The sequence below is a fragment of the Pseudophryne corroboree genome, chromosome 1 (assembly GCF_028390025.1).
Source record: "Pseudophryne corroboree isolate aPseCor3 chromosome 1, aPseCor3.hap2, whole genome shotgun sequence".
Taxonomy (NCBI): Eukaryota; Metazoa; Chordata; class Amphibia; order Anura; family Myobatrachidae; genus Pseudophryne; species Pseudophryne corroboree.
In genome coordinates, this window is record NC_086444.1 from 983,648,168 (window position 1) to 983,664,793 (window position 16,626).

The 16,626-nt window shown below is 43.5% G+C and overlaps 1 protein-coding gene across 4 annotated transcripts in view; it reads left to right on the forward strand.

Moving 5' to 3' along the window:
* SH3D19 (SH3 domain containing 19) overlaps nt 1-16,626 on the forward strand; it is a 238,035-nt gene that overhangs the window by 154,799 nt on the left and 66,610 nt on the right. For all 4 annotated transcript variants that reach the window (XR_010177471.1, XM_063920564.1, XM_063920565.1 and 1 more), the window contains exons 8-12: nt 1,745-1,852; nt 3,788-3,888; nt 5,103-5,161; nt 5,998-6,253; nt 7,482-7,550. Coding sequence is in view for 3 of the 4 variants with exons in the window: in XM_063920564.1 (XP_063776634.1) it covers nt 1,745-1,852; nt 3,788-3,888; nt 5,103-5,161; nt 5,998-6,253; nt 7,482-7,550 (593 nt within the window). In the remaining variant the exon portion in view is untranslated. The remainder of the gene's footprint in view (nt 1-1,744; nt 1,853-3,787; nt 3,889-5,102; nt 5,162-5,997; nt 6,254-7,481; nt 7,551-16,626) is intronic.

Consider the following 16,626-nt stretch of genomic DNA (forward strand, 5'->3'; position numbering starts at 1 on the left):
AGACAGACTGTGGGGTGTGTGGGAGGAAGGAGAGATATACGTATTTATATATGTGTATAAATAAATATACTGTATATTAACCGTTTCCTATATAGAGCAGTAAATTCTGTTGCGCATATATATATATATATATATATATATGGTCTGAGGGGGGCCCAGAGAAATCAATGTACAGTCACTAGGTCGACATGTTTTCAAGGTCGACAGTGTTTATATGTCGAAATGTTCTAGGTCGACGGGACAAAAGCTCGACATGATTTTTTCACCTTTTTTTTCTTTCTTTTTTTGACCTTTTTCATACTTTACGATCCACGTGGACTACGATTGGGAATAGTAACCTGTGCCGAGAGCAGCGGTAGTGGAGCGAGGCACCTTGCCCGAAGCATGGCGAGCGGACACTGTGCACTGATTGGGCTTCCCGGTCACTGAAAAACTCATGTCGACCTTTTGACCTGTCGACCTAGAACATGTCGACCTAGAAACCCTGTAAACCTTCAAACCCTGTCGACATATAGTGGTCGACCTAAACACTGTCGATCTAATGATCAGCACCCATTTAAAACGGCTATCAGGCTGGTTTTGGCTTAGACTGACTGCTGCTTTAAATTTAGCGGCAAACTCCCTGAAATCACATGGCTCAGTAATCTCGAAGCCCATTACATAACCCCTAACATCACAATAACAAAAAGTGTTGCATTGGTTGTTTGGAAAGAGTGATTTTTAGGGAATTATTAAGGTATTCCGTATTGTCTTTTAAGATGGGAAGATCGCTATGTACACAAATCAAATCATAAAAAACAGGGCTAGTGCGCGCCAACGGAATGTGTCAAAAAAAATAGGGGCGTGGCTTCATAGGGAAGAGTTGTGCTGCTTACAAACACATAAAAAAAGAAAAAACAATACTCACCAACCCGCTCCTGTTTCTCTTCCATCTCTGGCCGCCCGCTCCTCGGATCTATGGGAGAGACGTCATGACGTGTCTCCCATAGTGCCGCACAGACACTAGAGGTCAATTATGACCTCTAGCCTCTGACAATGTGACCTCTAGCGTCTGACAATGGTGCCGGCAGCAGCGGGCGCCCACACAGCCCAAGGCGCCTGCTGCAGTGGGATGTGGGGTGAGAGGCGGGCGCCTGCAGGGTGACTGCGGAAGCGCCCACAGGCCGCAGCTCCCTGGGCACGCGCCCGGCTTGCCTGTGCCTAGTTCGGCTCCTGCACTTACTAATATTGTTTTAAAAGCAGTAAATCCGACTGGGAGCATTGCTGCAAAGAGGGGGCACTTTATTTTATACATGTTCTTCATGTAGAAAACATAAGTTTCCCAAGAACATTAATAACTTCTTTAGGCAGAAGTGTTCTTGTGAAAGGCTGGACTCTGTTGGAACTTCCTAACGAGTATGGTCAGAGGGAGAAACACAAAATAAATAAGTAATTTAAAAGAAGCCTGTATATACTAGTATGATCATTGCTGTATGGCATTGCAACTTTTTCCTTTCCTTTCTATTTATGTAAGTATTATTTGAGAAATAATGATGGAAGGAAAAACATGTAGACGTGAAATATATGGCTTATTTTTAATCCTGATGTCTAAAGATGATTTTTTTTCAGTAGCCATTTACATTTTTTAATGACTTTTCTGTGTCTATACGCAAGAATGCCAGCAGTTTATAAATGTGCAGTTCAAAACATGAAGTGTTTAATAACATGACAAAAACATTCCCAAAGCAAATATTTCTCTCCTCAGATCCCTTCCAGCTGTTTTCCAAGGATGAGGCTGAGAAGGAGCAGCCAGCTCCGCCTGCTCTGCTGAGAAAGCCTACAGTCATCCGCATCTCTGGGAAGCTAGGCAAATGTGAGCACTGTGAAGCCATCCCCTTGGTCTGCTTCGGGATACGGACCAACATCATCATTGTATTATTGTTCTCACACTGAGGGACACGGCATCGCTGTGCAGTTCATGCTTTTATTAAGCTTTCAGATGTAACTTTGCAGAGTAATAGAAGTAAAATATTGGACACCCACAATGATACATATTGGTGTTAGATTTACTGTATTTACTTTGTTCATATATGAGTGCCAGGAGCTTTCACTCTATTTAGAATTTGGGCTGGTATTTAGCAGTGCATGATGAAAGCAGCCATGCATGTGATGGCGAGTCATAATTATCCATAATTTCTTCCAGTCATTCAACTTTTTCAGTATCTTTGCTTTATTACCTTATAATACACTATGGGGGTCATTCCGAGTTGTTTGCTCGTTATTTTTTTCTCGCAACGGAGCGATTAGTCGCTAATGCGCATGCGCAATGTCCGCAGTGCGACTGCGCCAAGTAAATTTGCTATGCAGTTAGGTATTTTACTCACGGCATTACAAGGTTTTTTCTTCGTTCTGGTGATCGTAATGTGATTGACAGGAAGTGGGTGTTTCTGGGCGGAAACTGGGCGTTTTATGGGTGTGTGCGAAAAAACGCTACCGTTTCTGGGAAAAACGCGGGAGTGGCTGGAGAAACGGAGGAGTGTCTGGGCGAACGCTGGGTGTGTTTGTGACGTCAAACCAGGAACGAAACTGACTGAACTGATCGCAGATGCCGAGTAAGCCTGGAGCTACTCAGAAACTGCTAAGAAGTGTCTATTCGCAATTCTGCTAATCTTTCGTTCGCAATTTTGATAAGCTAAGATTCACTCCCAGTAGGCGGCGGCTTAGCGTGTGCAAAGCTGCTAAAAGCAGCTTGCGAGCGAACAACTCGGAATGACCCCCTATGTGTAGCCCATTATAGTGAAAAGATTTAGAGCCAGCTGGGATCTGGTCTGTAGGTCGATAGTAACTAGGTCGACCACTATTGGTTGACAGTAACTAGGTTGACAGGGTGTCTAGGTCGACAGTTCAAAAGGTCGACATTAGTTTTTCAAAAATCTTTCTTTTTTTGACCTTTTTCATACTTAACAATCCACGCAGACTACGATTGGGAATAGTAACCTGTGTAGAGCGCAGCGAGGCTCGCTCGAAGCATGGCGGCGCAGCGAGCCATGCGAGGGGACATGGTGCACTAATTGGGGTTCCCGGTCACTGTACGGAGGAAAAGACACCAAAAAAACATAAAAAACTCATGTCAACCTTTTGCCCTGTCTATCTAGAGACCCTGTCGACCTAGTTACTGTCGACCAATAGTGTTCGACCTACTTACTGTCGACCTAGTTACTGTCGACCTTGCATACCACACCCGAGCCAGCTATGGTATTTTCTAACCATCTGAAAGTCATTGTAAATTGGACTTTACATGCACCTGTTGTAGTTTTGGCTCCCACGATTTCAATATTTGTAGCGCTATGTATGTAGTAGAACCTCATAATACAAATACATAACTACTATAGTTGCACAGGGTGCAGCTGGAATCGGGTCAGCATGTGAGGTACTGTATTTGTACGTACATGGAGGCCCTTTTTCCTGTGGTGCTCCCAGATGTCTAGTTACCCCCCAATGCAATCCCCTATTTCTGGAGGGAGTCTACAGTAGTATCATCTTTTGTTTTCATTGGAGAAAACACCGGGAATTTTTCAGAAAAGACTCTGTAATTCACAGCAACTAGATGGATTTTTTTTTTTGTGAACTGTACAAGATGAGCTACAATCTTGTTGCTATGGGATACATTAATTTTCTACACGGTCACTTGTACACCAGTTTTCATCACTTAATATTCGTTCAGTACATGATAGCATGAAGTAATGTTTTTGCAAGTACAGATGATAGACTTCCTCACCAAGTGGTATAATGCTACCTCTGTTCACAGCATGCGAAGAGCTTCAGATTCCTCCACCACTTCCATCTGAAAAGCCAGTGGGGAGCCTGTACAATAAGCCAATGGCAAGAGCACGTCCTACAGCCAGAAAAGTAGGTTTTTTTGCATTTTTATTTTGTTTGACAATTTACAATGACAACATAATTCTTCCCATGCGGTTTGTGCTGTCGATACTATATTTTTTTTTAATAATGCCCGCTAATCTGCTTGTAAATAATTGGCTGTTATCGTACATATTCTTTCATGCTAGTTCCAGTGCAGCCTTGAACAGTGACAGCAGATATTAGGCTGTTGTTAGGATTTTACATAAAGCCTTAATAAAATATCTTCATTTCCAAGAATGACCAACATATGGAACTTTCATCATGAAATAACATAATTGGGGCCTGCAACAAGGTTACACACACATGTGGCCCGAATGCAGAAAATCTGGCCAAACTGTGGGATCATTACCGCCTTACAATAGGGCATCTTAGTATGGTTATACAGATGGCATTCATTTTCCACCATGTCTAATAATGACAAATCCATTTTAGCCTGGTATTTTTGGGCACTGCACTCATTTTGGCACAGTGTACAGCTTGAGCTATATTATGTAACATACATTTGTGAATGTTACAGAGTAGAGGTGTTTAAAATGGGTATAGTATGAAATACCTGCAATCAAAATCCCGACAACAACTGACCGACAGTCAAAACCCCGACAATGTCAAAATACCGACATTTAAAATGCCGACAAAGTAAAAATATAAAATGTCAGCAGGTCTAAAAGTCGACACACATTTTCATTGTTTTTTTTGTGTGTGTATGTCGACGTAGGTCAACATGGACACCGTGTCAGTGTACCGAGTCCCCTCGCATGCTTCGGGCACAGTGCCTTGCTGCGCTCGGCACACTATTATATTCCCCATCCAGGTCCACTGAACAAGTCGGTTTCAATGAACTCTTTTAAATGTCGGTATTTTGACCGTGTTTGTATTTTGACCTTGTCGGTCATTGTTTGTCGAGATTGTGACCGTCAGGATTGTGATTTTAGGTAAATTGACCGCATCACGTTCAAAATTGCTATGCATATATACAGTAGGGAATTGCAAAGTAAGAACCCCAATACAATACAAGATACTGTGAACTTCAGACCTCTATTTAGCTGGGTGTTCTTCAGCAGTGCTCGATTTGTGCTACACTTTGCCATCATTTAGATAATCCCTAGTTACAGGTTGCCCTTTCATATTTAATAAACTTAGTTTTTATTTATTCATTTTTTTTATTTTTCTTATCCCTTCATGCAGTAATATTTTTATTGCAGGAATGGGAGAAGTTTGACAGCACAGAAGAGACGTGGCCCAGGCCTGCACTACCTACAAGGTTTGTTTCTGTTTAATATTTGGTTGGGTGGCAGCCAGATTAGTCACGGTATATCAATAATATAGCCTAGTTATTTTCTACATTTTACAGAGAATATATTGTACCATATCGTCAGCTTGTAGTAAACAGTAATACTTTGTGTATCTGTATTGATGGCAAACCTTAACGATCGCTGTCAGGGAGCTCATGGGTGCACCTTTTCCCTGGCTCCTCTTCAAGTTTTGTCTGGTTGGTTCATAAATAAAAATTGATCTCTCTTACCGTTGATTTAAGTGTCAAGTTTTGCTAAACTCTGTGTTTAATCTATGATGGTTGTGTGCAGTTTATTATACACAATTGTCTGGCGTTACAGTAAAAAAGTAGTATATGAGCAAACGTATGGCTATTGTGATAAATCCGGCATGTGTATTACAGGGGTGCTTCTGGAAGAAATAATGATTTTATAGTATCCGTACCAGTCTGATTCTTTACCACTGTGGAGCAGAGTTTTATCTTCTTTGCCTTATAAATGTGTTAATGTATCCAATGGAATGTTTTGTGTCATTCCTAGAGAAAAGCAGTGATAATACTGGAGCACCTGCACGTAGCCTTTGTCTGTATTACAATATAGTTCCACAGGATTACTGGATATTACAAAGGAATAGAACAAAAGATTTGTTCCATTGTGCTTTCTTGCAAAATGTTTTCACTGCTTTTTAAATATTGTCTTTGAGTTCTTCTGTTTTGGAAACTTATTTTGGTAAAATCCTTTCAAGAACACAAAACAAAAATGAACCATCTCTATACTGCATTCTAGACCTTTTTATGGCATAATTTGACCATATATTCCTTTCTAGGCCAATCGGTGTTAAAGTGATTGAAACTCCACAGCCCCCTCCACAGAAAGGGCCGCCTGGAAGGCCTCCACCTCCTAAGATTTCCAAAAATGCCTCAAATCGAGATGGTTTACCCCGATCATCCTCTGATGCCGGCCTGAGTGCAAAGCAGAACACATCTGGGATCAGTAGATCAAAAAGTCAAGTGATAAAAAGACAGCAACCAGATCTACCTCCTCGACCTAAGCCTGGACACCCTCTTTATAATAAATACACGGTATGCTACTTACCACCTGACACCAGCCTCCCTGGTCACTTACCTGTCTCCAGCCTCCCTGGTCACTCACCTGTCTCCAGCCTCCCCGGCCACTCACCTGTCTCCAGCCTCCCCGGCCACTCACCTGTCTCCAGCCTCCCCGGCCACTCACCTGTCTCCAGCCTCCCCGGCCACTCACCTGTCTCCAGCCTCCCCGGCCACTCACCTGTCTCCAGCCTCCCCGGTCACTCACCTGTCTCCAGCCTCCCCGGTCACTCACCTGTCTCCAGCCTCCCCGGTCACTCACCTGTCTCCAGCCTCCCCGGTCACTCACCTGTCTCCAGCCTCCCCGGTCACTCACCTGTCTCCAGCCTCCCCGGTCACTCACCTGTCTCCCCGGCCACTCACCTGTCTCCAGCCTCCCCGGCCACTCACCTGTCTCCAGCCTCCCCGGCCACTCACCTGTCTCCAGCCTCCCCGGCCACTCACTTGTCTTCAGCCAGCCATTACTCACTAGGCATTAACTCACTACTGTCTTCCCTGAAATTGACAAATTGTCACACACCATGTAAGTCAAACTATTATGTTTCCTCTTCTTTGGGTATATACTAGCAGATGGTTGTAGATTTGCCCATGGGTACGTTACATTGTCCTGTTGACTTAAACACGGATAAAGGTTTTTTTCAAAATTTCTTGTACACTGCAGTCACCTTCTGATGAATACGTTGCGAGGCAACACATCACGGGGGGATATTTAAACATGTTCCTTTTATTTCTGTACGTGTTAATTCATGTAATCCTGACTGAGTAAGCAGTATTGCTGCTTCCACTCATTAATACATTGAAATATAAAGGTAGAAATCCGCATGGTTCCCCCACTCCATAAGAAGAAGGTATTCTTCCTATCCTCCATGCTGTATGCAAGATTCCTGCATTATGCAGGCAGAAAATAGTGGCACCTATGTGTCCATAAGGGCCACCTTGTGCTTCCTTTGGCTGCTGGATACCGTAAGATTACTGTATTTTCACCAGTTCTGTAATTCTGGGTGCATGAAGTCTGAACTGTGGGAATAAACATTAAAGGTTAAAGATTTTTATTAAGAAAACCGGTGACTCATGGGAAAGCCCTAGCTCTACTTAGACAGGTAGTCTTGTATCTTCCAGTAAGTTGGCGTGAAGCTGCAGAACATGTGACTGTATACACCAATACTACATTGTGTGTTCATTGGTCAAAATGTTCCATTTTCAGTTGCCTCTGCCTCATGGAATTGCCGAAAAGGATGTTGTTTCCAGTAATCCTGAGGAGCTGTCGTTCAAGGTAACTATGTGATAATGACGCTAACATTGCACTCCTTGCTTTTGTATTGTATAGTTTATTATGATATTATTATTATTATGTAATATATGTAATTATTAGTTAGTTGCTATGGCCTAAGTTTTATTATGTGACTAATGATCTATATTATCAGCATTTAATTGTCAGAGCAGCTCATTGACAGAGATTTTGGGCCAGATACTGTGAAATACTTCATGGAGTTCCGTTGGGATCAGTACGAGATCTCGGCTGTCAGGAGACCGACGGCGGGATCCTGGTGGCGAGCACAGCGTGTCCCCTCACGGCTCGCTGCGCTCGCCATGCTTTGGGCCTGGTGGCGACCTTTGGTCACCATAGGTTTCTATTCCCCTTTGGGTAGTGGCATGGACCACCACCCAAGAGGGGTAACCAGCCAGCGCTCAGGACTCCGACTGACTGTATTTCAGCTGGTGTCGGGATTCCGGCGTTGGTATCCTGACCGCCGGGATCCCGACAGGCGGTCAATTGACTGCCTCCCGTTCCGTTATGTCATTATGGGTGACCTGGATAACTGTTCCTGGGGAAGCATAAACTGGAAAAATAGCCATTGGAAAGGGCTCTGGTGCCAGCAACTGAGGCTTCCCCTCAGGATAGGTTCCGTTCTGCTTCAATTATGACTTTGTACATTAGTAACACAAATTACTGTGCTGTTGGAGTCGCAGCCTAACTCCTCTGTGAGTTGCTTTTTTGCTTATTCTGTGATGCGCATAAGATGCAAAATATAAAGAAAAATTCAGTATGCTATATCTGTATATATTACTATACATGAATAAGGTGGTTCTACCATTAACTTTTTTTTTACCAAAGTAGAGGACTCCTTGCATAAGTAAATTGTAGGTCCATTATTCTCCCGTCACCTGAACACTGAAATGCGCTATACATTTGAACATGCACAGGCTTTTTTATTAGTATTTGTTGCACATTAAGTTCTGCAACGTTCAAGTTTTTGTTTGACAAGATATAGTAAATGCTAGATCTTCATTTTTACACAGATTCAGACTGTCACGCACATGTACTGAAGTTGCACATCCCCTTGACCAGTGTACGCCAGGCATGTCCAAACTGCGGCCCTCCAGCTGTTGTGAAACTACATATCCCAGCATGCCCTGACACAGTTTTGCTGTCAGAGAATGCTAAAGCTGTGTTAGGGCATGCTGGTATGTGTAGTTTCTCAACAGCTGGAGGGCCGCAGTTTGGACATGCCTGGTGTACGCACGCTATCAATGCAGTTTAGTAGCTTCTATGTGTTTTAATTATGCAAAAAAAGATGCGCCTTTTTAGTGACTGATAAGAATATAAGGAGCAGCCGGGGGGGAGGGGGGGGGGTCGCAAACTTAAATGCTAGCGCCAGCAGCCGATCACATCCTCCTGCAAAGAGCTCTAGTAACTGGCAGAGTAGTTTTATTTACATCTCTTGGATGGGATGGTATTTCCTTAGGTATATGGGCAATGACCATTCCTGCCTCTGGAATGTGCCAAAAGAGGGGAGACTGAGTGGCTGTACCAGTAGATCTCCAGTACATGGGGCTTGATTCATGTTTGTTTGTTTGTTTGTAAGTAAAGCAAAAAAAAAAAAGGTAAATGTGTCTGGAATAAACCAAGTTGCTATGTTAGCGTTATTTTTACACTGCAATTTAGATTTCAGCTTTTTGCACATTATGGGGTATATGCAATTAGCGGCGAATAGCGGCAATTTTTCGCCCGTTTTTTAATTCGACACAATTCGACCGTCGAATTCCGGCAAGTGGGTGCCGAAATTCAACATATTCAATAAAAAACGGATTCGACAGTCCCGCTGTAGAAAAATGGCCGATTTGACGGATTTTGATCCGATTTTAAAAAAACGGGAAAAAACACGAAAAAAAATTGCGTGGGGTCCCCCCTCCAAAGCATAACCAGCCTCGGGCTCTTCGAGCCGGTCCTGATTCTAAAAATCCGGGGGAAAAACTGACAGGGGATCCCCCGTATTTTTAAAACCAGCACCGGGCTCTGCGCCTGGTGCTGGTGCAAAAAATACGGGGGACAAAAAGAGTAGGTGTCCCCCGTATTTTTTACACCAGCATCGGGCTCCACTAGCTGGACAGATAATGCCACAGCCGGGGGTCACTTTTATACAGCGCCCTGCGGCCGTGGCATTAAACATCCAACTAGTCACCCCTGGCCGGGGTACCCTGGGGGAGTGGGGACCCCTTCAATCAAGGGGTCCGTCCCCCCAGCCACCCAAGGGCCAGGGGTGAAGCCCGAGGCTGCCCCCCCCCCCCCCATCCAAGGGCTGCGGATGGGGGGCTGATAGCCTTGAGAAAAATGAAAGAATATTGTTTTTTCCAGTACTACAAGTCCCAGCAAGCCTCCCCGCAAGCTGGTACTTGGAGAACCACAAGTACCAGCATGCGGGAGAAAAACGGGCCCGCTGGTACCTGTAGTTCTACTGGAAAAAAAATACCCAAATAAAAACAGGACACGCACACCTTGAAAGTACAACTTTATTTCACACATGTCGACACACACATACTTACCTATGTTCACACGCCGACCTCTGTCCACTTGTCCAAGTAGAATCCACGTGTACCTGTGAATAAAATTATACTCACCTGATCCAGTGTCCAGATTATAATCCACGTACTTGGCAAAAAAAAAAAAACACGAACACCCGAACCAAACGGACTGAAAGGGGTCCCATGTTTACACATGGGACCCCTTTCCACGAATGCAGAGACCCCCCGTGACTGCTGTCACAGAAGGTCCCTTCAGCCAATCAGGAAGCGCTACTTCGTGGCACTCTCCTGATTGGCTGTATGCGCGTCTGCTGTCAGACAGCGCATCGCACAGCTCCCTCCATTAGTTTCAATGGTGGGAACTTTGCGTTCAGCGGTGGGGTTACCGTGACCCCACCGCTGTCCGCAAAGTTCCCACCATTGAATATAATGGAGAGGCTTTGCGATGCGCTGTCTGACAGCTCAGACGCGCATAGCCAATCAGCAGAGTGCCAGTTTTTTTCCCAGTAGAACTACAGGTACCAGCGGGCCCGTATTTCTCCCGCATGCTGGTACTTGTGGTTCTCCAAGTACCAGCTTGCGGGGAGGCTTGCTGGGACTTGTAGTACTACTGGAAAAAACAATATTCTTTCAATTTTCTCAAGGCTATCAGCCCCCCCATCCGCAGCCCTTGGATGGGGGGGACAGCCTCGGGCTTCACCCCTGGCCCTTGGGTGGCTGGGGGGGGGACCCCTTGATTGAAGGGGTCCCCACTCCCCCAGGGTACCCCGGCCAGGGGTGACTAGTTGGATATTTAATGCCACAGCCGCAGGGCGCTGTATAAAAGTGACCCCCGGCTGTGGCATTATCTGTCCAGCTAGTGGAGCCCGATGCTGGTGTAAAAAATACGGGGGACCCCTACTCTTTTTGTCCCCCGTATTTTTTGCACCAGCACCAGGCGCAGAGCCCGGTGCTGGTTTTAAAAATACGGGGGATCCCCTGTCACTTTTCCCCCCGGATTTTTAGAACCAGGACCGGCTCGAAGAGCCCGAGGCTGGTTATGCTTAGGAGGGGGGACCCCACGCAATTTTTTTCCTGATTTTTACCATTCCATTTAAAAAAAAAAAATATATATATATATATATATATATATATATATATATATATATATATATATATATAGACAACAAGAAGGTCCGGCACGGCCACTTGAACTGAGAATATAGCTGGGTGCCCTCACAGTAAAGACGTGTACACGGAGGGTAGGTGCGGCACTCCAATAAAACAGTCGTACAGTTTAGTAAAACACAACGTTTCAATGCCGTTTATTTAGGCATTTTCATCAGGATACAACAAGAACATAAAACAACCTACCTTATATAGCAGGTATCACCCGGTGAAGTGCCGATTACCGCGACGGGACTGCACACCCGGCGGAAGCGCACTGAGAATGACGTAATGACGTCCTGTAGGAGGAAGTCATACGACACGTGTAAGAACCGTCACCATGACAACCAGTATCAACACACCAGCTGCCGTATGCTACTATAATGTGGCTGTTAACTTTAGGATACATGCAAATAGAAACATAGCAAGGTAAACATTAGAATGCTATAATGCCATATATAACCAAGAGCAAACGTCTAGTCAATACATACAAATATATAGCTGGTGAATCGAACAGACATTAGGTTAGAAGCAAAAGACAAAAGAATCCGTATAGCATTAAATCCACAATAAATAAAGCTGTTAATCTATCAGGATGACAAATTAGTTATTACTAGCTAGTATGCTAATCCCCGACTGCTCGTTTAGACCACCAGGGGTAAGGGTTCCTAACCGATGGATCCAGCGAGCCTCACACTGCAAAAGTTTCAGACCACGATTCCCACCCCTTATAGAAGGGGGCACATGGTCAATCATTCGGTATCTAAGGGTAGTAAGGTTATGGGATGCAAGCAGAAAATGTCTGGCCACAGGTAAGTCGCTTTTGCCAGAATTAATGGCTAATTTAATTGATGACCTATGGGCGGCCATCCTTTCTTTGAAAGGACGCTCAGTTTTCCCAATATAGGACAAGCCGCATGGGCAGATAATCTGGTACACTGTAAAAGTGGAATTACACGTCAATCTATGACGAATATGTAAAATCTTCCCAGTGTGAGGATGGTAGAAAGTCCCACCAGGAATTAAAAACCTACAAGTGACACATGTACAACGAATACAACCCAGACTACCTCTATAAATACTGGGAGGAATTTCAGAGATATCCGACCTCACCAGGATGTCACGCAGACTCCGGCCACGCTTATAGCATGACATGAGTTTAGTATCAGTTAGGTTACAGTCAGGATCTGACCTTACAATGGGCCAGTGTTTCTTTGAAATCCGACTGATAGTCTGACTGGCTGGAGTGTATTGTGTGACCCAGGGCATAATACGTGTTTGATCAACTTTTCTAGGATGTAAAAGTAATTCGGTGTCAAGTGCCAGAGCTTTAGATTTAGCTGCCTGTAATGAGGATGGATGAACCCCACGCAATTTTTTTCCTGATTTTTACCATTCCATTTAAAAAAAAAATATATATATATATATATATATATATAAAAAATTTTTTTTTTAACTATATAAATAATACTTGTGCCTCCAAAATAGACAAACCAAGTACCTAATCCCTTCTAATATAAATAGATCTGCTATTACCAATAAAAAAGACACCAAAAAAAAACATGTTTTTAAATTTTTTTATTAGATTCTGCCACCAAAGTGTTGCGGATTGAAAATGACGAATTTACTGTCTAAAAGCACTGTTGTGAAATTTCCAAACTTCAATTGAATATACTTTTGGCGAATTGCCGCATTTGTACCATTGCAGAAATGTCGAATTTGACAAATGTCGAATTTCAAAAAGTCGAATTTGGAAAGTCCGTTTTTTTGACGGAAAGTACTGAATTGCATTGTCGATTTATTTTTATTTTTTGGCAAAAAAGTCCAGTTTTTCGACAATTTCGGGAATTCGACCGCAATTGCATATACCCCTATGTCTGCCCCGTCTGCAGTGCAGCATGGTTTTGCCCAGTTGATTGCTATTTTGCTTTACTTACAAACATGAATCAGGCCCATTGTACAGAGGAATGCAAGAAGGGAAACAGAACTCTCTACCGGTGGGAATGAGTCCCTGTTGATCTGAATTATAGAGCAAGTGGTGAGGAGAGAACTGGGCATCCCGGTAAGAACGTGCGTGGCACAGCACGTCCCCTGAAAAACCTGGGGAAGATCTGCTGAGAGCCACTATATCTCTGATCACAGCTGTTCCAATAAGTTTTACATAACTTAATAGACTTTATCAGTACAGGTTGAGTATCCCTTATCCAAAATGCTTGGGACAAGAGGTATTTTGGATATCGGATTTTTCCGTATTTTGGAATAATTGCATACCATAATGAGATATCATGGTGATGGGACCTAAATCTAAGCACAGAATGCATTTATGTTACATATACACCTTATACACACAGCCTGAAGGTAATTTTAGCCAATATTTTTTATAACTTTGTGCATTAAACAAAGTGTGTGTACATTCACACAATTCATTTATGTTTCATATACACCTTATACACACAGGCTGAAGGTCATTTAATACAATATTTTTAATAACTTTGTGTATTAAACAAAGTTTGTGTACATTGAGACATCAAAAAACAAAGGTTTCACTATCTCACTCTCACTCAAAAAAGTCCGTATTTCGGAATATTCCGTATTTCGGAATATATGGATATGGGATACTCAACCTGTATCACCACTGAACCATAGAAATGATATGAGCAGCCTGCCCCACTAGAAATAGTGACTTATCTTATAGATGTCCTCTGGATTACCACAAAGTATTTACCACATACATGTAATTATGTACATTGCAATTCAACAGAAGACAGGGTAGTACAATGTTATCCAGTAGTCAAAGACGTTAACCAGTTAAACACCAGCTTAACTAAAGTTTGTGTCGCCTTCCGTGGCTAAAACGTGTCTTCTTTAATTAAAAACTGCCTGCTGGGTGCAGACAACAGTTATCAGATTGTCACGGTGGTATTATGTTCTTTAAAGGGAAGTAATTTTTACATTCTGAAAAAAGTATATCTCCATATTCTGTGTAAATTCATTCAGAACTGTAACCTTCTTCTGTTAATCTGAAGATTTCTTTCAATCTATAATAAAAAAAATAAAAAAAAGTTGGATCAGCAATATTGTTGTCTGCAAAAAGGGGAACTCTTCAAATAAGCCTTCCCCTCTGATACGGGCACCTCCATACAGCACTGACATCCGTGGCGAACAGGGCACTCGGCAAAGAGCCATCCTGTGGCTGTTCTTCCTCTAGTTGCGGATCCCTGACAGCGAGGACAGAACCAGCAGAAAACAGCAGAGCTCGTACGCCAACCATAGCAGGGGCTTTAGGCAAAAATATACTGGTAGGTTAATTGGCTTGCCTTTGGCTGGCTGAGGATAGATTGCAGGGATGGCTCTGTCTCAGGCTGGCTGACGGGGTCACACAGACGTCACTCTTCCACTACTTATAGAGCTTAATGGGGCAGCACTCAATCAAAAAAATCTACATGGGCTGCAGGACATCTCTGTGAGCACCGGTATAATATTATTATTATTATTATTATTATTATTTCTTCTTCATTTATATGGATCCTCAGTGCCCATTACAGAGTACTTAAACGAATGAGCAAAACAGCACTTACAGTTTAAGACAATATAGGACAATTACGGAAAACTAGGGGTTAGGTGACATGAAAGGGAGTATAAGTATGGAGCTATGCATTCCATCTCCTTCTCTGAGACAGTGGAGCCAATAGGGGACAAGGGGTCACCCTATTCTTATGGGGCACCACACGTGTATAATGTTCATTTCCTTAAGGACGCAGCCTTTTCAGTGTTTAGTTTAATTGAAAGGTTTAATACTGTAGAAATTGGACCTCAACAGTCCTTTTTTGTGATGTTTGGTCCTTTCATTAGGTTGCCAATGGATTTAATACTAACTTATTAACAGGTACATGTAATTAGTCATGGCTTATGTAACTACTAGTATGCAAATATACCAAGTTGTTGTAGTTGTTCGTATTACTGTCTCACAGCAACAAGGCCTTGTTTGGAGTTTGCATATTCTCCCTATGCTTGCATAGGGTTTCATTCTGGTACTCCAGTTTCTAATAGGTTAATTGGCTTCTGACAAAATTGAACGTGTACATGAATGTACATGTGTTAGGGAACATTGATTGTAAGCTTCACTGGGGCAGGGACTGCTGTGAATGGGCAAATATTCTCTGTAAAATAAGAATTTACTTACCGATAATTCTATTTCTCATAGTCCGTAGTGGATGCTGGGGACTCCGTAAGGACCATGGGGAATAGCGGCTCCGCAGGAGACTGGGCACATCTAAAGAAAGCTTTAGGATTAACTGGTGTGCACTGGCTCCTCCCCCTATGACCCTCCTCCAAGCCTCAGTTAGGATACTGTGCCCGGACGAGCGTACACAATAAGGAAGGATTTTGAATCCCGGGTAAGACTCATACCAGCCACACCAATCACACCGTATAACCTGTGATCTGAACCCAGTTAACAGTATGATAACAGAGGAGCCTCTGAAAGATGGCTCACAACAATAATAACCCGATTTTTGTAACAATAACTATGTACAAGTATTGCAGACAATCCGCACTTGGGATGGGCGCCCAGCATCCACTACGGACTATGAGAAATAGAATTATCGATAAGTAAATTCTTATTTTCTCTGACGTCCTAAGTGGATGCTGGGGACTCCGTAAGGACCATGGGGATTATACCAAAGCTCCCAAACGGGCGGGAGAGTGCGGATGACTCTGCAGCACCAAATGAGAGAACTCCAGGTCCTCCTCAGCCAGGATATTAATTTTGTAGAATTTTACAAACGTATTTGCTCCTGACCAAGTAGCTGCTCGGCAAAGTTGTAAAGCCGAGACCCCTCGGGCAGCCGCCCAAGATGAGCCCACCTTCCTTGTGGAGTGGGCATTTACAGATTTTTGGTTGTGGCAGGTCTGCCACAGAATGTGCAAGCTGAATTGTACTACAAATCCAACGAGCAATAGTCTGCTTAGAAGCAGGAGCACCCAGCTTGTTGGGTGCACACAGGATAAACAGCGAGTCAGATTTCCTGACTCCAGCCGTCCTGGAAACATATATTTTCAGGGCACTGACAACGTCTAGCAACTTGGAGGCCTCCAAGTCCCTAGTAGCCGCAGGCACCACCAATAGGTTGGTTCAGGTGAGACGCTGAAACCACCTTGGGGAGAAACTGAGGACGAGTCCTCAATTCCGCCCTATCCGAATGGAAAATCAGATAAGGGCTTTTTCAGGATAAAGCCGCCAATTCTGACACGCGCCTGGCCCAGGCCAGGGTCAACAGCATGACCACTTTCCATGTGAGATATTTTAACTCCACAGATTTAAGTGGTTCAAACCAATGTGACTTTTGGAACCCAAAACTACATTGAGATCCCAAAGTGCCACTGGAGGCACAAAAGGA